Source organism: Plutella xylostella, chromosome 31 (genome assembly GCF_932276165.1).
Source record: "Plutella xylostella chromosome 31, ilPluXylo3.1, whole genome shotgun sequence".
NCBI classification, from domain to species: domain Eukaryota; kingdom Metazoa; phylum Arthropoda; class Insecta; order Lepidoptera; family Plutellidae; genus Plutella; species Plutella xylostella.
The window spans coordinates 3,786,963-3,807,529 of NC_064011.1; the positions used below are offsets into that span (position 1 = coordinate 3,786,963).

Here is a 20,567-nt window from a genome sequence, read left to right on the forward strand (position 1 = left end):
TCATGCGGTCAGCTGCGATTACAGTATCATACATTTTGGTATTTGAACTGAATCCAGGAACATTGTTTATTCTGTATCTATCGTTACCTAAACACTTAACTATTTTAAATGGTCCCACAAATTTTGACAAAAGCTTTTTACTTTTACCGTCATTGTGATAATTATTTCTCAAAATTTTTACTAAATCACCTTCGCTGTATAATTGAGCAGGCTTATGTGTTGCATTATGTTTTGATTTTTGTTTTTCTTGGGCCTCGTTTATCGCTTCACTTATAGATTCTCTTATTTCGTCGTGGTTTAAGGCATCCTCATTGTTAACCAAATTAAGTTTGTTGGAGATATTATCGCGTAATCTAACACCAAACAACGCCTGCGATGCCGTTTTTTTTGTGGTTACATTGACAGTATTATTAATTCCCCATTGTATTTTTCCTAGACATTTATCCCATTCGCGTTCATTTACTCCTGAATTATGTGTGGATAGTGCATTAAGTATTGTCTGATTGAATCGTTCTGCCTGCCCATTGGCCCTTGGGCACGCGACAGCGTTCAGAATGTGCTTGATCCCGTAACCATTACAAAATGACTTAAAAGCTGCTGATGTGAAAGATGTTCCCCGATCAGATATCAACCTAACCGGTATTCCAAAATCAAAGAAAATACATTCCAACACTTTGATTGTAGTTTTTGTCTTGGTGTTTTTGACAGGTTTGACAAAAACATACTTAGTAAATCCATCTACAATTGTAAGAATATAACAATTACCATCTTTACTCTTAACAAACGGCCCAAGATGATCTATATGTATGGTATGAAACGGTACACTGACTTTCTCTATTGGGTAAAGGTACCCAGTTTTCATTTTCGGAGCATTATCTTTGTTGTATGCACATTCTATACATGCTGACACATATTTTTTTACAAACCGACGTAGTTTCGGGAACCAATACTGACTACTAATTTTATCTAATGTTTTAGCAAAACCGGGATGCCCTATTTCGTCGTGATTTGCTCGACAAATCTGCCACCTAGCTTTACGAGGGACTACAAGACATAATTTATCCCCAATCTTTCTGTAAACGCTGTTGTTTTTAACAATGTAATTCTTCTTGATTTCTTTTGTTGTTTCATCATTATTAGGACTCAAAATTTTATAAATCCGAGAAATTTCTGTATCAGCTAACTGTAAGGTCAATAACCAGTTCTCTTTGGTTATATTATATACTGTCAAAGTGGTGTTATCTAAGGCCTCAGATGGTTGTTTAGTATTACGACTTAGAGCATCTACGTGCATCATACTTGTTCCTGGGCGATGTTCAATATCGAAGGTAAAGTCACTTATTTGTAACCACCATCTGGCGATACGAGGTATTAAATCACGTTTTGTTAGGGTGGTTCTCAGGGCACTGCAGTCTGTATAAACCTTGAATTTTATACCTAGGAGATAGATTCTGAATTTTTTTAAGGAGCAGACTACAGCTAGCGTTTCTAGCTCATACGAATGCAGGAATTTTTCATCAGGTGTGGTTTGTCTACTAAAATAAGCAACAGGTTTAAGAACTCTGGGATTTTCTTGCCACTGCATTAATATGCCACCTAATCCTATGGAACTGGCATCCGTGTGTAATTCAGTTTCTAATTGGGGATTGTAAAGCGCAAGAATAGGTCTCTCAATAAGTTTTTCCTTGAGGCACATAAAAGATTGCATTTCAGGACTGCTCCAGCGCCAGGTTACGTCTTTTTTTAATAAATTTGTCAAGGGTCTCGCGATCTCACCAAAACCCTTGACAAACTTGCGGAAATAGCTAGACAAGCCCAAGAATTGACGCACTTCATGAATATTACTGGGTACCGGGAATTCCTTTACAGCTAGTATCTTTTCCTGACTGGGTTTGATACCTTCTTCGGAAACTTCATAACCGAGATATGTTAAGGACTCGTTGAAAAAATGGCACTTAGATAATTTTAGAGTCAAACCGAATTCCCTAAGAAGTTTCAAAATTTCCTCCAGATTATTGTAACCCTCTTCGATAGTTTTAGAGGGAATGAGGAGATCATCCAGATAAGCCAGGACAGAATGGAACCTCCTGTGACCCAACATAACATTCATCATGCGCTGGAACACAGCTGGAGCATTAGCTAGCCCAAACGGCATTCTCTTGAATTCATAATGTCCGTCGGGTGTGACAAAACCTGTTAAGTGCCTACTTTTCTCTGCCAACGGGACCTGATAATAACCGGATGCAAGGTCTAGAGTAGTAAAGAACTTGTTCCCACTTAGATTAGTAAGTTGGTCATCTATTAACGGCAAAGGAAACTTGTCTTTTACAGTTTTATTATTTAGGGCCCTGAAATCCACGCACAGACGCTGTTCTCCGGTTTTTTTCTTTACCATCAGAATGGGACTTGCATAGTTGGAACAAGATTCTTGGATTATATCATTCTCTAATAATTCGTCAACTATCTGCTTGACCTGTTCGCGTTCAGAAAACGAAAGTCTGTATGGTCTATATACCACTGGCTTATCATCCGTTAAATCAATTTGCATCTCTACTTGATTTGTACAACCTATTTCACTCAAATTGGTTGCAAAGCAGTCACGATACGACTGGAGTAATTCGTATAACTTATCTAAACTTTTCTCGTCAATATTGCAGCCAACGTGAATTTCCTCCTTTTTTAAAGGTTCTACATTTGAATTGTCAGTATGGATTCTATTCACGTGAAGAACTTGCTTTTCAACAAATTTGAGTGCTCTCGCGATAACGGTTTGACCACACAGTTCTACGGGCTTACGAGACATAGTTGTGACTACAATATGACCTTGACCATCTTTTATTCGATATGCACCACGATGCAAATGGTACTCCCTTCCCGGTTCGTGACAGTAATATCCATCAACATATACATCACCAGTGAAAGTCTTTTCGGAAGTAAATACAGGTAACAGTTGCGTTTGCACTACATTAACGCACTCAGACGTTATTAAATCAATTCTCTCATTCGGGTTTTCTGCTATACTAAATGTTGGGTTGCTATAAAACAGCAAAGTGTCGCTGCCCTTAAGAACTGTCACAGCCGGCAGCTCTGTAAAGTTTTGTCCGATTAAAACCGACGTCTGTAACAAATCATCATTGACAACCAGAATTTCAAGAGAAGTTTCAACCTCATCAACCTTTACACAAGCAAACGTTTTATATAACGGTGAAATGTTAGAGTTACCGAAACCCTTCACTATGGGCAGACTACCAGGACACTTGGTGAGATTAAACTTCTGAGCATCCGTATCGCGCATCAAAGTGCATTCGCTACCAAAATCTATGTAAGCTACAGAACTCTTACCGTTGATCGTTATTGGCTTATAGTATTTGTCATTAGGATTATTTGTCGAAACCTTCAGAGTAGTTTTCGTTTTATCTCCGTCTCTATTTTCTGTACGGTTACCCTGATTACCCAGAGGCCTAATTGCCCTACAATGATCACTGTCATGTCCTATTCTGTGACATTTCGTGCATTTGAGTAATGGTTTGGGACATTTCGTGAATGTATGTCCCTTGGCTCGGCAATTGTAGCAGACTAATCCGGATTCAGCAGAATTTGACGTTGAGTTAAATGATGCGTTGGAAAATCGATTTCGGAAAATTCGGTCGCGCCTCTTCTGCATGCCACTTGTGTTAAGTTCTACATAACTTTGTGCATTGAGAAAATTTAACATGTCTTCAGGTTCCTGGCATTTTAGTGCCTGTGCACTATTTCGCAACGATTTGTCATGAATTCCGTGAATAATACAGTCTACGGCCCTTTTCCCTATAATTTGACATCTGTTTAATAAAGTCAACTTATCATAGTAATACTCGCGTAAGTTTTCATCATTCCGTGACACACGGGCTAACATTTCTTCTAGAAGCTTTCCATAATTTTCCTCACTAGGGAACGCCTTCATAAGCTTCTCTTGCCACTCACTCCAGGTGAATACTACTGTTGGAAGGGCTTCATACCATGTCTTAGCATAACCTACCAGCTTTTGCAGTGCAAAATGAATAATCTGTGCATCATCCCATTTATATATAACGGCACATTCATTAACCTTTCTTATCCAGCATTCTATACTCTGAGTCCGAAGTGACGGATCAAACTCAGGAATAACATTGTGCAGTTGGTTATTGTTAATAGAAGAGGACGTCTTACTTGAATCGTCTTTTAAAATCTGCAGCACCTTCAACAGTTCACCGGCCATCGACGACCGTGATCTGCGAGACCTGCGGTGACGTCTGTCTCTCCGTCGGCTGCTGCTGTTCTTACTGCTGTTACTTGTCAGACTAGATGAACTGGGCGTCCCATCTCGTCGACGCCGCTTCTCATGCCGCCCCCGCTTGCGCCTCTCTTCTTCAGGATACGGGCTCATCGTACTTTGATGCTGAAACATTGTTAATATAACAATTACCACATGTTCTCTTTCATAATTTATATGTATTTTCTTATCCCTCAAGCAATGTCTAAAAATAAACATGGTCAAGACACATCAAGTTCTATAAGTGCCTGCAGAGTTTTTTTTTTTTACAGTTAGTGTTATTTCTAATAAGTATTCTGATTCTCATACTGCTGTTGCAAGCAACAGTTACTATCTGTTATACTAATTATTAAATAGTTTAATAGCAAATCTGTAATGTTCTCCTTCATCACTACAAACTTACAAATTAACTGGTAAACCACACACACCAACGACATACACATCTTGCTTAGCAATAATCACATAATATTATATTCATATAATTAATTATAATTTTTGAACTAATGTTTAGATAAACTTTCAGTGACTTTATCATTACTACACACTATACATACTTCATTTTTTTTCGTGCAACCAAGGTTTTCACTTTACCTCACTACACATGGATAAGTATTAAACTTTCATACACATTCCCAATAATCTGCAGGTCCTCATCATCCATAAACAAAATTACATTATGTCTTGTGTGAGCAAGAGGCAACACTTTATCTTGTGACACACTAACAAGGACAAACAACTCTACATCTCGTCTCGTGTGAGCAAGAGGTAACACTTTATCTCACAACACACTGACAAGGATAAACAAACCTTCATCTCATCTAGTGCGAGCAAGAGGTAACACTTTATCTTGCAACATACTAACAAGGATAAATGACACTTCATCTCATCTCGTGCAAGCAAGAGGTAACACTTTATCTTGCAATACACTGATAAGGATTAACACTACATCTCATCTTGTGCGAGCAAGAGGTAACACTTTATCTTGCAACACACCGACAAGGATAAACACTACATCTCATCTTGTGCGAGCAAGAGGCAACACTTTATCTTGCAACACACCGACAAGGATAAACACTACATCTCATCTTGTGCGAGCAAGAGGCAACACTTTATCTTGCAACACACTGACAAGGATTAACACTGCATCTCATCTTGTGCGAGCAAGAGGCAACACTTTATCTTGCAACACACCGACAAGGATAAACACTACATCTCATCTTGTGCGAGCAAGAGGCAACACTTTATCTTGCAACACACCGACAAGGATAAACACTACATCTCATCTTGTGCGAGCAAGAGGCAACACTTTATCTTGCAACACACTGACAAGGATTAACACTGCATCTCATCTTGTGCGAGCAAGAGGCAACACTTTATCTTGCAACACACCGACAAGGATAAACACTACATCTCATCTTGTGCGAGCAAGAGGCAACACTTTATCTTGCAACACACCGACAAGGATAAACACTACATCTCATCTTGTGCGAGCAAGAGGCAACACTTTATCTTGCAACACACCGACAAGGATAAACACTACATCTCATCTTGTGCGAGCAACAGGCAACACTTTATCTTGCAACACACCGGCAAGGATTAACACTGCATCTCATCTTGTGCGAGCAAGAGGCAACACTTTATCTTGCAACACACCGACAAGGATTAAGTCAGACATACATATTGTTATGATAAATAAACATTAACACATTAGTTGGTCAGGTTACAACCCTCTGCATTGTTTGTATACCTACTAGCTGTATTTCCTTGCTCAGGAAACAATACTGATAACATTCAATTCATCTTATTATTCATTTTTTTATGTAATTGCTATCAAGTAGGTACCTACTGTCAACAACTCGGTCTATCTAGCCTTGTCTGTATAACATCAACAAATACAATATCGAAATAGCTTCGGCGAAACGAACCAGCAATTGTTTAAGTGAAAAATCGCATTCATATTCATATGCAATTATAGATCTCTTTGATGATCACTGTATATCTGTATTAATAACTAAATTTTTTATTTTGAGAAAGCGTATCAATGCGGATAAAAATGTCCGCCACAAATTCGTGTTAAGGCTGTCACTAAAGCTGGAAGAAAATCAGAATCTGTCAAATCTAGTGAGGGGGGGTTGAGGTATGCGGGGCGTTCTACGGACAATGACATGAAATTTTAACATAGTACTCGAAAACATAAAAGTGAAGACATGCCACTTTGTTAAAAATATACTAAGTAAGTAATATTGTTTTGTGATACGAAAATATTTATTTTTATTTGAAAGTATTTTTAATATTTAATAATTAATTATATATAAAGTCGTACCCGTGCCGATATTTATACAGGTTGTTGCAAAAAGGGTTTAATACTATGCCGAAACCTACGTGTGCAGCATGTTATTGATGTTATTTCTAAGCCAGGAAATGAAATCAGAATGTAAAAAAATCGCGAAAATATTATCAGAGTTTAATAGTTCAGGGTGTTGTATTAAACTCTGCCCCCGTGTAATAAAAAAAGTATAGTTAGCCGAAAGGGCGTTACTCAGGCGTCACTCTGAAAAACTTTTATCCTACGTAATTTTTTATATTCATGAAAAAAACGCTTCTTCATATAATTTTTTTTTGGTCACGTGACCTTTTAGCTAGACGACCTGTTTTTTTTTGGTGTTTCAAAAGCAGAACAGTAGTTTGCAGAACTCTGCATATACAGGGTGTCACAAAAGGTTACGTAGCTGGCAAAGGGATATGGGGAGGTCACCAGAAAAATAATAACATGTAAGTACCCCCGCAAGGGAGTACATTAGTACAAGGCGAGAGTGTGTATTTTTTTTTTTAAGTACTTATGTGTATTTGGGATATGATAGAATTAATATTTTTGTTTCTTAAAAACCAAAAAATTTACACCTTGCTGCGCTCTTTTGCTCACTGTAAGTACACCTACAAATATTGCTGTATTAAAAAAACGGTTTTGTTATAACGATTATAAAAAAAAAGTTATTTTCATGTCAAGGAGTCATTTACCTAATTACGATTTCACTCAACAGCAGGTGAACTGAAAAAATAAGTTCTAGTTCTATCATCACTTTAGATCGCAAACATTGTAACTCCACTTTTCTCGGCGAAAAGTACTCTTTGGTGTCAATAGAAACGTTTTTTGAATTCACATGTTTTCCTCTTTATTCGAAAAAAAAAAACTGTATTCCGCATTTTACCATTTGTTTTCCTCTAAACCCCAAACCGTGATTTTTAAACAAGAAAACTTAGTAATTATACCCTTTATTCTCATATACAACGTGCGATGTAGGCGAACGTGAACGAAAACTATGCAATAAGCCTTTGTTTTTATTACTACTTTAGTAAATTACAATAACATACTCAACAATGTTAATTTTTTTTTGCAATGTTATGTTGTTAAATTAAGATCTTATATTTTATTAACATGAAGTTACTTTCAACTTTTTTTTGCATCTATGCGTCGAATCACAGCATGACGGCTGCTGCAGCTTCCTGCTGTCCTGTCCTCCAACCAATCCCACCAGTACTGCAGGTTGCGTCGAATACGAGCCATTCTCTTCGACTTGACAAGACAGGTGCTCCCGGAAGGATCATAGATCGCACGGAACCCGTACCGTATAGAGGCAACGGACTCCTTTGCAACAGCCCCCCAGATTCGGAAGTAGCCCATGCACTGCATGGCGAGCACAGCTGCAGCAATTTTTTCGTAATGAATCATTGGGATGTCATCCCCGAAGGAGGCTCTCAGCCTACCTCACGACCTGTGTGACATTAGAAAAATGCACTGTGCTAACGCCGTTTGCGAGCTTGATTTGCAGGACCGCGTTGTATGCCAAGTTCCACAGCAGAGGGGTCCAAGACCTACCGCTGTGGAACTCCGCAACTGAACTTCTTCAGTGAAAACAAACCCTCTCTTTTCGCATCCTTAATGTACTTGTTAGACACGTATGACCTCTGTCAATTTTCTGCAGATAAGAAGACAAGTGATGGTATACAAGAGCCGCCCTAAAGGTTCGCCCTCTAGGGGATAGAGTTGAACGCGGTTACTATTTTTAAGCAAACAGCCAGCGCAACAACTCGCCCGTGGTTCTTATCCTGCTCCGACAGTGAACGAACGCAAAGTATTGTACCCACTATTCGAATCCGCATTTCGGATGCCAAACTGACTGTCCGAAAGGTCGAAACCGTACCACCACAGAGGTATGACTCGTTTGAAGAGCTTATCAGGCTCTTACAGCAATCAGATGTGTCGGTACACTGAAAGATAATCTACAGGCCTGCTTTATTTATTTAGGAGCACTAATGGCCTCCTTTCAGTCATTGAGTCACTGGCACTCAGGCTGCGGTTGAACAGGAAGATAGACTGTCTAAACAAATCATTTTTAGGCTAGTTAAAAAAAACTTTAGGTGGGTAGTATGCCAACTAGAACTACAAATAAAACAGTATTTTTGTCTCCTCTAAAATTTGGTCACGAGGAGTTACGATGATTACGATCTAAGGTGACGCTGACGATACTTTATACAAGGTATTGAAAAAAGGGTATAAAGCTTAGCCAAAAGTGGATTTAGGTGCCATTCTGATCCACTTTTCTTCTACAATTTTGAAAATTCACGTAACAAAACCTTTTACATAGAAACTTATTCGATCACGTGACGGTACACTGAAAGATAATCTACAGGCCTGCTTTATTTATTTAGGAGCACTAATGGCCTCCTTTCAGTCATTGAGTCACTGGCACTCAGGCTGCGGTTGAACAGGAAGATAGACTGTCTAAACAAATCATTTTTAGGCTAGTTAAAAAAAACTTTAGGTGGGTAGTATGCCAACTAGAACTACAAATAAAACAGTATTTTTGTCTCCTCTAAAATTTGGTCACGAGGAGTTACGATGATTACGATCTAAGGTGACGCTGACGATACTTTATACAAGGTATTGAAAAAAGGGTATAAAGCTTAGCCAAAAGTGGATTTAGGTGCCATTCTGATCCACTTTTCTTCTACAATTTTGAAAATTCACGTAACAAAACCTTTTACATAGAAACTTATTCGATCACGTGACTTTTTACTATAGAGACCGAATTTATTTTTCGAGAATTTCCAAAACTTGGAGAACAAAAGTTGTTCAGAATAACCCCTGAGTCAAACCCTTTCGGCACAGTATACCCTTTTTGCAACATCCTGTATAGGTAATATCAGGTTTATAAAAGACCTGGGCCTGTAGAGTGAGACTCGGCATGGGGAGTCATAATTTATAGATCTTTTAGGTTGCAGTGGCGAATGGGCCCTGCCCTTTTCTATAACTATAACTATAGGTAATTTTATGGCAATTTAAAAATGGTATAACATTTATCTATTTGAAAAAATCATTAAAAATATACATTACCTATCACCCTAATTTAAAAAAAAAATTCAGCCCTTACTTTAAACTTATAACACCCCTCTATTTCCTTCAGGGGTTAAAAAACCTGTGTATTTAATATTTTCTTATGAGTTTTTTTTTTAAAACTAGGCTCTTACATAGTTGTACATAATATTATGCGGTATTTTATTCCACTTGTAACGCATAAAATTCATAGCTACAGTAAACATTTCATTTTTTTCGTCGCACTTAACCGCTTTTTGCAAAGCTTGTTAAATAGATTTAAAAAATTATGTAAATTTTAGATCTTCAATTTTTAAAAATACTTACTTATTTTTAACAACCTGTAGTGTACAGACTACCACATCTTAAAATATATATATTTTTAATTAACTACGGTTTTTGGTTTCAAATAAAACAAATTATGAACTTACTTTTCAACACCCTGTATATTGTGTAGCTTACCTACCATACACAACCGTTAAAATAAAATAAATTACCCCTCAGAATATAAACAGGCTCGCGCTTTGGCATACTGCATTGACCGTATAGTTCTTATTCGGAGAATCTAATAAGTGTCATTATGTGCAATGTTTACCTTTATCTATGCATCTGTAACTCTATAGTAAAAAATGTAAACAAATCGAAAAGGCGAAATGTTTTCAAAGAATTTTCGGCTTTTCTGCATCTTAAATGATTAGAAAATTAACTTTCCATAGCAAATGCATATGTATTATAATACTTGTAGTCATAATTTGTTGATTTAATCAGTTTTTGTGAAATATTTGATAAAAAATAAAATGGCGTGGGTATCGCTCCTAACAGGCCGCCACCAGGGCGACGACTGAAGAAATCTGAAATCTGTCACGGTGTCATCATTTTTAAACCGGAATTTATTAGTTTTTTGCAAAAAAAGTTGACTTCTGGTCCATTAAATCCAACTCTTTAAGGTAACTTTGTTAAGAATTAAATTACCTACACATACATATAAGATTCCATGAAAATGGGCCCTCTGATTTCGAGGGTTTTTTCATAATAAGTCAAAAAATGGCAAAAGACATGGTGTGTTTGCAATTTTTTTTAACATACTTATTATAATCCTGCACCAATTTATAAGCAACTAACATGTTCAGTATACCCTCTGCTACAAAATATATTTTTATCAATGTGATAGAAGCCACCGTTTTTCCAATCTAATCAAGTATATCAAGCCGACTTTAGCATTTTAGCTTTAGGGATCCCCTTAACTGAGTTTTTCTTATCAACTGATTCACAAGTCTTTTCACTGTAACTTTTAACAAAATATGTTAACCATTTCTATGAATCTGATATTTTGTTTCGTTAAAGACATAAAGAACAATAAATACACCACTCGTACGCAGCTTGCTTGTTCGTTTCACTTTTCAAACACGAACTTATATTTTAGTAACCGAGCTTAAATTGTAGCATAATATAATGTAACATACCTTTTTGGGTCCTTTGTCACTTCTGATATAAAATAAAACCAGGTATTCACGGAAATTGTAGATTTATTCTTCCTTTTACACTCAAAATCAAACAAGCGTACACAATCGTTTTTCGCCATTACCAGAAGAAGCGTTTTTCTAGATTCCTCAATTTCCACCTTTTTTTTAATCCTTTTAATCACACCCCATCCCTCTCGACCAATCAGCTTGAGAACCGAGAGATAGCGGGCCAATCGTCGTCTTTGAGGAAGCACAGTGTTGCAATACCCAAAAATTATAATGACTAAAATGATACAAGTGTTAAAAATGGGATCTGTCAGTATTAAAACAATGATATTAAAAATCGATTATGACAATTGCGAATGTGTCGGTGGTGGTACGGTGGCTGGTCCATTCGCAAACTTCTGGCTCTAAGCCTTTGTCCTTCCTTCTCCTTCCCAGTCTGCTCTCTGCTCTCAATGAGTATCACCTTATATTATTCCCTTCTTATTGAAAATATGTTATTAGTCGGCAACCAAAGTTGGTTGCCGACTAATTACATATTCTATTCTATTCAGTGTAGCGAGCATAGGATTCGATACTATTTTCGAATCTACACGAAGGGTCACTTTTACCGAACGCTAAACGTTTAAATCAAATTTTAAATACATTTTGTACTAACTGACAGACGTATGACAGGCTTCTAAATACGTTTAGCGTTTGGTGAAATTCCACCCAACATATGGAAAAACCAAATATCACTTTTGGAACTAACTTTGCCTTACATTTTGACAGTGACAGTTGACGATACGCAACGTTAACGGAGGATCGAAACTAGTGCTCACGATGGTGAGAGGGGGCGAAGTTCCTGTACGTGGGTCTCTCGAGTGAAACCTTTGTACATATCCCCTTCATTTCAGCTAAGCCAGCCTAGCTCCCGAGTAAACTGGAGCAGAAAGTGATGAGATAGGCGCTCTGTTAGTCCAAGAATAATAATTGTTGATCCAAGAATAGGCCACTGACTATAAAGGCAATTTATAAGCGAGTTTTTATTTATTCAACCTTACAAAATTGTGTAATTTTACGGATCAATATTACACAAATTGATAATTACAACCTGAAATATAAGATTTATTACTTTCAAAACAGTACTGTATACCTTTATAGGTACCTATAGTCATTTGAATTATCGATAGTTGTCGTCAAGCAATAACTACTACAGCAGGACGATGTTAATTTTGATGACTTATTGAGCTCTCCTTATAACTGATAAGTATTTTTTTTAATTCAACAAAAAAATTGACCGTATTGTAAAAGCAAAGAGAGAGTAATATAATTTATAAACAATTCTGTCTACATTAAGTCCTTGATAGTGAAAGACTCACGAGCAATGAAAAAGTTCCAGCGACTAAAGCACCAAATTGCTCCTAGTTAAATGTAAAAGACTAGCCTAAAGAACCCGTCTGCAATTTTAATGTATATTTAGAATTTCAAGAATTAATTTAGCTTAAGAAGTTTTTCAGAACCGAGGTTCACCTTAATAAACAAAACGACAATCGAGGCTTTAGCACTTATTTATTGCAATCCAGACACTTACAGACATAATCGAATAAGTTTACTTAAGGAGCGATAGCAACGTCGACCACCCAGTCGACGTAAGCTGGGACGGAGGTTCCGACGCTAGCGAAATAGGAGTTGGCGCAGCTCTGTCCCCAAGAGATGAGGCCAATGACGCCTCCGTTGTAGATGACGGGGCCACCAGCGTCGCCGAAACAGGGGCTGTCGCGCTCGTCAGAATCAAGGTTTCCGTAGCAGATCATGTTCGGGGTGACTCCAAAACCGTAACGAGCGGCGCACTCGTCATAATTGATGGTGTGAAGGGTCAGCTCTTGCAGAAGTTCGGAGGGCTTCGCGTCCAGAGGCTGGAAATTATTAATAGGTGTTAACGATAATAGAAAAAACGTGGTGTGGGATGATAACTGGATTGACCTTAACAGACTGTCGTGACATGGAAGAGCCAAAGAAGTTATAGGTTCTTGAAAACCAGAAGCTGTTTAACCGACGACGTTATTGATGCAGATAAGCTGGTTTGGTTCAATCCACTTATCAAAAACTTAGTAAATGATAACAAAAATTAATGGTTATGAATGAAAAGAGTAGCTCTCTCCTTTGGTGAGTTTCTAATGAATAGAAAATAAATAAATTTCAAGCTCATCATCCTGATTGAAAATACCTAGCAGACCTCCAGAAACATTTATCTCCAATCCAAACCCAACCAATTTTATATCTAAAACTTACACCGGTCTTGCCCCATCCAACGACGGTGACTTCAGAGCCTTCAGGAACCTCATAGCTACCACCGTACAGGGCAGCAGGGCTGACGAGGTCAGTGAACTCTACGGCCCTGGTGAGACGGACGACGGCGATGTCGGCGTCGCGTTCAGCTTCCTCGGCGAACTCGGGGTGGATGGTGATGGTTCTGATGCTGTAGGTGGTGCCACCAGAGTTGCGCTTGTTGGAGCCAGCACGGATGCGGAAGGAGTTCGGGCCCTTGAAGGAACTAGAAGTGTAAACGGACAAGGTGAATGATGGCCCTGTTATGGAGGATGAGCTAATCTCATTGGCTAATCCTTTCAGCACGGTGAAAAACCCTATACTATGCTCTATTATTTTTTAAATGGGGTATAGAAAAAAAGGTATAGTAAACCGATTGAAGTTTTAGCTCACTAGGAGATTTTAGGTTCTTTCCCTCCAGTTCCGACTCAGCAATAGAGTAAAAACACTCTTATTATTCTCTTCTTACTTCATGTAAGGCTGACCACAGACGGACTCTATTGCAGCGACGAAGATTGCTGCTCGAAGTCATATGTAGAACTTCATGCACTTGAATATAGCGATTGTGTGTGGTTGCTGATGCGTCTGCATGCATGGTTGTTGGCTGTTCGTCTGATTTCAGTCTCAAGGTCACAGATCATTAGAGCATTCACATTCAAGCCCATACAAAGAATGCTAGCCACGAGAGGCGAGGCGGTGCGGAGTGGGTACCGGCTCTAATGAGCTATGAGCTTAAGTAAGATAGGTACTCACGCGTCAGTGAACTTGTGCGCAGCGGTGATGAAGTTCAAGTTGTTGATGAGCACACCACCCCCGGTCTGGGACCAGCCGGAGCCGGTGTTGTCCCTCTCAAGCTGCACCACGAAGGGGTAGTCCGAGATATCGGCGTTAACCCCCCCGCTAATGCGGGAGGCAGGGATGCCGGCGGCCGCGACCGTGGCTGAATAACAATAGAAGCAGGTGAAAACAAAAGAAAAAAAGAAGAAAATGATGATATTTAATCTGCAAACGTAGCTTTTGGCCGGCCGTACAGTGAGGTTACCCAGACCACAGAATAGGTACATAATACCAAGACCAAACATTAGCAATTAACAATCCGTAAAGCTGCATTGTTAATTGATAATGTGTCGGTGGTGGTAAACCCAACAACCCGCGGTGGACCAGCATGGTGTGAAACGGTCCAAGGTTAGGAAGGCAGTTAAAACCTTGGAGATATGCACAATGGTTCCATTCGAGAGAGCCAGGGACAGGTACTAACACTCTTACAGAGAATAGAATATAGATGTGCCACCAAATTTGCAAGATAGGAAGGAGATTAATAATTAACTTACCGGCAAGAAGGAGGACAGCGCCAGTAGCGAAAGCCATTGTAAGATACTCAAACCCCACCAATAATATAAAAATTCATGAACACTTTCTTATATACCTAGGTACTGTTGTAATTATAGACTTATCTTTTTGGAAGCCCTCATAATAAATTAACCCATATCTTGAGAGATTAGCCTGTTTAGTGATAAATGCATGATTCGTTTGTTTTAAACGATTATGTATTTATTAATATCTAACCATGAAATGTTTTATTAGGCTTCTGTAAGGAATCATGATAATGAGGATGACTGAGCGGATTGGTTTTAACACGCTTTGCTTCGCTTAGGCGATTGCTTTAGAACAATTATATTTTAATATCAACGAGATGAAGTGTCATTGCAAAAGAAACTTATCGACAAAATTATAACAACCCATTTCTAAAACTGATCTCTTATTTTGAATTAGTTTGGTAAGATGATAAGTGAATTTATTCATTGGTACAATGGTTTTCATTAAGTTGGCATTAATAAATATGTTTTGATAGTAAGCAAAATTGCGGACAGTTTTTGCTTTGTTTTTGTAAAGCCACAATAGAGTTTTTTAAATAATGTTAATTATCTACGCTATTATTCATTATTAAACAACCTTATAAAAGTCACCGCAGCCTTTTTATTCAGCTTCAACTAGCTGTATCCTACGAGATTCACTTCCCCTAAGTATTTTTTCATTTTACTGATATTTTAATCCTTCTATGGTCTAATTTGGCCAAATTGGTCCACCCAGCTCCTCTCTCCACCATCAACGCATCCTCTCCCTTTCTCTACCCTTCAAATCTTGTCCCCAAACTCCGGTCATATCCCCTTCGTTTTCCATCGGCATCTCTTCGCCTTCGCTTACCTAACTATTCATTTCCCTCGCAAGTCTCTCACATCATCAAAGTTAAAATATCAATTATGTATACATATTAATATTTAAACTTTTCACCCCTACCGTTACATGATATCTCTCGTCCGCAGTATTAATTTATATCGTAAATGTATTGAAAAAAAATAAACAAAAAACAAATTGAGGATTCAGCACTTATTTATTTCAATCTACCAAACGTAAAGACAGATTCAAATAAGTCCTTACTTCACCCAGGTATATGTCTTTACGAAGCCTCGGCAAGCACCCAGTCGACGACAGCGGGGATGAAGGTACCGACGCTTGGGAAATAAGAGTTGGCGCAGCTCTGTCCCCAAGAGATGAGACCGATGACACCGTCATATTCACCATTTTTGTAGATGACGGGGCCACCAGCATCTCCAAAGCAGGGGCTCTTACGCTCTTCAGTGTCAAGGATTCCGTAGCAGATCATGTTATCGGTGACTCCGAATCCGTAACGCTGTTCGCAAACCTCTTGGTTGATGTGGTTGAGGGTCAGCGCCTGAAGCTGGCGAGAAGGAGACGCGCCGAGAGACTGGAAAGAAGAAGATTTTTCATTAATAGGTATTAACACAAACAAGCAAACGCGTATGGGATGACAACTGGACCTAGTTTACGCTGATGATTTGGCAAAGATGGAGTGTGCCGTTGTGATGGTGCTAGAAAAACAGAAGGTATTAACCTCAGTTATTAGTGGTGTTCACTCCACTAATCAAGGACTAGAGGAATAGTTACAAAACCACCAATTAAAGTTACTTATACCTATGTATGTTTACGTTGTTTCCTGTGTGTGTTTGAAATAAATGAATTATGTTTCTCTCTGTCTATGTCCAAGACAATCTTATCACTTACACCGGTGTTGCCCCATCCGACGACTGTAACCTCAGCGTTGTCAGGAATGACAGAGTTAGCGGTGTACAGGATACCAGCTTGAATCTTGTCAGTGAAGTCTACGGCTCTGGCTAGACGGACAACAGCGATGTCAGCGTCACGCTCGGCGTCGTCAGCGTAGTCGGGGTGGATGGAGATGGTATTGACTCCGTAGATAACTCCGGCAGAGTTGCGTTGGCTGGACCCGGCACGGACGCGAGCGGTCTCCACGCCAGCGAAGGAGCTGGAAGGATTACAGGATTAACAACGGGACTGGGAACAAAGGATTGTAATATAATGGCGAGGAAAACGCAAAGCTAAAATCCAGATGTCATCACTGTCGAGTAGGCCCATTTTCCCAGCACCTATTTGAACGATCAGTCGCCATTTTTTCTCCCCAATAATGTACAGTGCCACAAACTTATCTGTTCCGGTGACAGCTCACGTAAATGTGTAATATTTCTTCATTCTATAATATTTTAAGTTTGCCAGTAGTGGTAATTCGCTCTTGTGGTTTCAATAAACCCATCTAATCTATATCAATATATAATTCATTAGTAAATAAAGAGATATGGATCAATTTAGTTCGCTCTCACCGGAACAGATAAGTTTGTGGCACTGTAATTGGTTATAACCTGAAAGACCTACTCGATAGTGCTGCCAAAGTTTCATTTGGTTTTCTTCCCCATTAGCTAATCGTTTCACCACGTAAAAAGCCCAATAAACCATCTTCTTTAGTATTTTTCATAGAACCACAAGAAAAAAAATTGGTTTAGTGGATTTGGTGACTCTATCTATACGGACACATCCTAATGGTCGGTCGGTCGGATCATCAATCATTGCTGAAGTGACAAAGTGAGATTTAGCAATTCCTGCATATTTTTAGATACTAACAAATTGTTTTCACATAGAAAAACAAAGTCCTCACAAATATTCAGGTTACTATGTCTCTACTTTTTTGCCGCACATAAAGATTTCATCAATTCTATAAAAGTGAAAATATCTCGAAAACTAAGATCTTAAACAAAGTCATATTGCGATATCCTGGTCACTTCTGACGTCCTGAGATGGCCTATCAGCCCCCCAACGACGACATTCACTTTTGGGACACCCCGCATGTGTAATACCCACGAGCAATGATTTGAAAAGGAAGAAAGTAATAAAAAAAAATCCCATCAAAAATTAAAAAATAATATATATATATATATATATATATAATTTTTTAATTAAAATCTTTATTCATTGAAACAATGCAAATATTATAGTGTCGACGGGCAAATACTGTTTGAGAGGTGCAATGACGGATGACAGTTGTATTGTCTTCATAAAAGATTAATTAATGGGTTATATGGTGTGGAACGATGTCTCCTTACTATTGAATTGAGTACAAATAATTGCCGGATTGTGAATAGATTATTTGTACAATACAATTCATAGGTTGGGAATCTGTATGGTTTGAAGAACATAACTTTTATCAGTGATCGTTGAGCCTTTTCCAGCTCAATCAGTTTAGTCTTGCAAGCTCCACCCCACGCTCTTATATAAGGTACTTAATATTTATATTATATTTTAGCAACCCGCAGTGGACCAGCGTGATGGGAAATGGCCCAAGCTAATAAAGGCAGTTTAGACCTAGCACATAGGTTCCACTCGAGAAAGCCAGGTGCAAGTACCTACACCCCCACCGAGAATAGAATAGAATACTCACGATTCAAAGAACTTGTGCGCCGAGGTGATAGCGTAGAAGTTGTTGATCAGGACACCACCGCCGTACTGCGACCAGCTGTTGCCAGATGTGGAGAGAAAGTCGAGCTGAAGAACGAAGGGGTAGTCCTCGATGTCAGCGTTCTCGCCCCCGCTGATGCGGGAGGAGGGGAGGCCGGCGGCCGCGACTGTGGCTACGGGGGAACAGAATGTATATAGGTAAGATAAAGATGATATATAGAATACTAGCTGTTCCCGCGAACTTCGCTTCGCCTTAAAAAGTTTTCCCGCGGGAATTCCGGGGTAAAAAGTAGCCTATGTTCTTTCTCAGGGTTTAGACCATCTGTATAGCAAATTTCATTCAAATCCGTTCAGTAGTTTTGGCGTGAAAGAGTAACAGACAGACAGACAGATAGACAGACACAGTTACTTTTGCATTTATAATATTAGTTAGGATGCAGGAAAGGAGAAAAGGAACATTCATGAAAATAAAAGTCTAAATTGAACCTACCCTAACTAAGTTACTTCGACTGTAAGCATGCAGCACGAGCAATGAAAAATTCACAGAATAGAACCTAGAATACTAGATTGAAATATTTTAAGCATTCCGTACTTGGTTGTCTTCTGCCTTTATATCGAGAAATGTTAAATACATTAAATTGAAAATTGAATCTATTATCGCCTATTTTGACGATCTCATAGTAAAAATAATGTAATTCAAAATTGTTTGCTTGACTGAATGACTTACAAAACCCTAGTAAATACAGCTCTAATCTGTCACCGACACGAAAAATTAAGGATCCCTACTAAATAGCTACTCCTTGATGAAGCCTAAGTATCTTCTTTTACTATTTCAATTGATAATAATATTATTACGTTATGCTATGAACTTACCGGCAAGAAGCAGGACTGCTCCAGTAGAGAAAGCCATTGTAAGATACTCAAACCTCACCAATAATTGAAAATAAATCAATAGTTTCTTATATACTGTTTTAATTACTGACTTATCTTTGTTGAAGCCCCCATAATAAATTATCCCATATCTTGTGAGATTAGCCCTTATTAGAGACTAGTTGTCCCCGCGAGTTTCGCTTTGCATTTAAATGTGTTCAATGAAATTCAAATCATGAAATTCTCCCGGCCCTAAGCAATGATTTTTTACCTACTTGCATGAATCTAACAGATTTTTGTAGGCGAGTGACACTGCTTAAGGATTAATAATAATAATATGTGGGGACATCTCACACACGACTATCCGACCCCAAACTAGGCAGAGCCTGTGATATGGGTATCGGGCAGCTGATATATCTACACAAATACATAGATAGATAGGTACATCTTAAAAATAAATATCAACACCCAAGACCCGATTACAAATAATTGTCTGTCCTTAAACAAATATCTGCCCGTGCCAGGAATCGAACCCGGGACCTTCGGTATAGCAGTCAGGGCCACTAACCACTACGCCATTCGACCGTTAATTGCTATGCTAATCCTAACTAATATTATAAATGCGAAAGTAACTGTGTCTGTCTGTCTGTCTGTCTGTCTGTCTGTCTGTCTGTCTGTTACTCTTTCACGCCAAAACTACTGAACGGATTTGAATGAAATTTGGTATACATACGGTCTAGACTCTGGGAAAGAACATGAGCTACTTTTTATCCCGGAATTCCCACGGGAAAACTTTTTAAGGCGAAGCGAAGCGCGCGGGAACAGCTAGTGTAATATAATGTATTTTGTGCTTTGACAAACTAACAAACCGTCCATCTTTGAAAGAAAAGTGGTTTGTTAGTTGGAAAAGGTGAAATATATTATAAAATGTGTACTCACTGCCAACTTCTGAACTGCCAAGTTATTCGAACCGAACTGTACTTAGATGCCTTCTTCACCATAATAATATGAGCTCTTCAGTATGATTATAATGGGAATTTATACCTATTCAGGGTGTGACAAAGGTATAAAGTACTAGGCCGAAAGGAAATGACATGGTGTAAAAAACTTTTGTTCTAGCTACCACTAATCAAAAATCTCGACAAATTTAAACTTTGTTATGGTCACGAGACGTTTCTACTATGGAAAGCAAAATAACAATATTTTTAATAAATATGCTACTTTAAGTAGAACCCTCCATTGCAATAAAGTCTAATCAAAAATTTGGTTATATTATTAACATCAGTATTATCTAACTAATTATTCCATAAATACCCTACCATGACTAAGTGATTTAATTACAATACTGTTTATCGCATGACATTCATATTTTTACATCTTCTTATCGATTGGTTGGTGACAAACACAACTTGTGCTAGACTAGCATTTG

At 38.4% G+C, this 20,567-nt stretch overlaps 2 protein-coding genes across 2 annotated transcripts; both read right to left on the reverse strand.

The window, feature by feature from the left end:
• Positions 1 to 12,665: 12,665 nt before the first annotated feature.
• On the reverse strand, positions 12,666 to 14,933 carry LOC125491081 (trypsin, alkaline B-like). The gene is made up of 4 exons (XM_048632163.1): positions 14,773 to 14,933; positions 14,195 to 14,381; positions 13,406 to 13,667; positions 12,666 to 13,029 (listed from the first exon to the last, which is right to left on the reverse strand). Exons 1-4 carry the CDS (start codon positions 14,807 to 14,809, stop codon positions 12,727 to 12,729), a joined length of 789 nt encoding a protein of 262 aa, XP_048488120.1. The 5' UTR covers positions 14,810 to 14,933; the 3' UTR covers positions 12,666 to 12,726.
• An 886-nt stretch (positions 14,934 to 15,819) lies between these two features.
• LOC105389884 (trypsin, alkaline B-like) lies at positions 15,820 to 19,201 on the reverse strand (the record flags this gene model as incomplete). Its single annotated transcript, NM_001305490.1, is given in 7 exon segments — positions 15,820 to 16,208; positions 16,526 to 16,787; positions 18,252 to 18,441; positions 19,142 to 19,154; positions 19,156 to 19,172; positions 19,174 to 19,182; positions 19,184 to 19,201. Coding segments are annotated over 7 exon segments (818 nt in total), but the record flags the coding sequence as incomplete, so codon positions are not given.
• Positions 19,202 to 20,567: the final 1,366 nt, after the last annotated feature.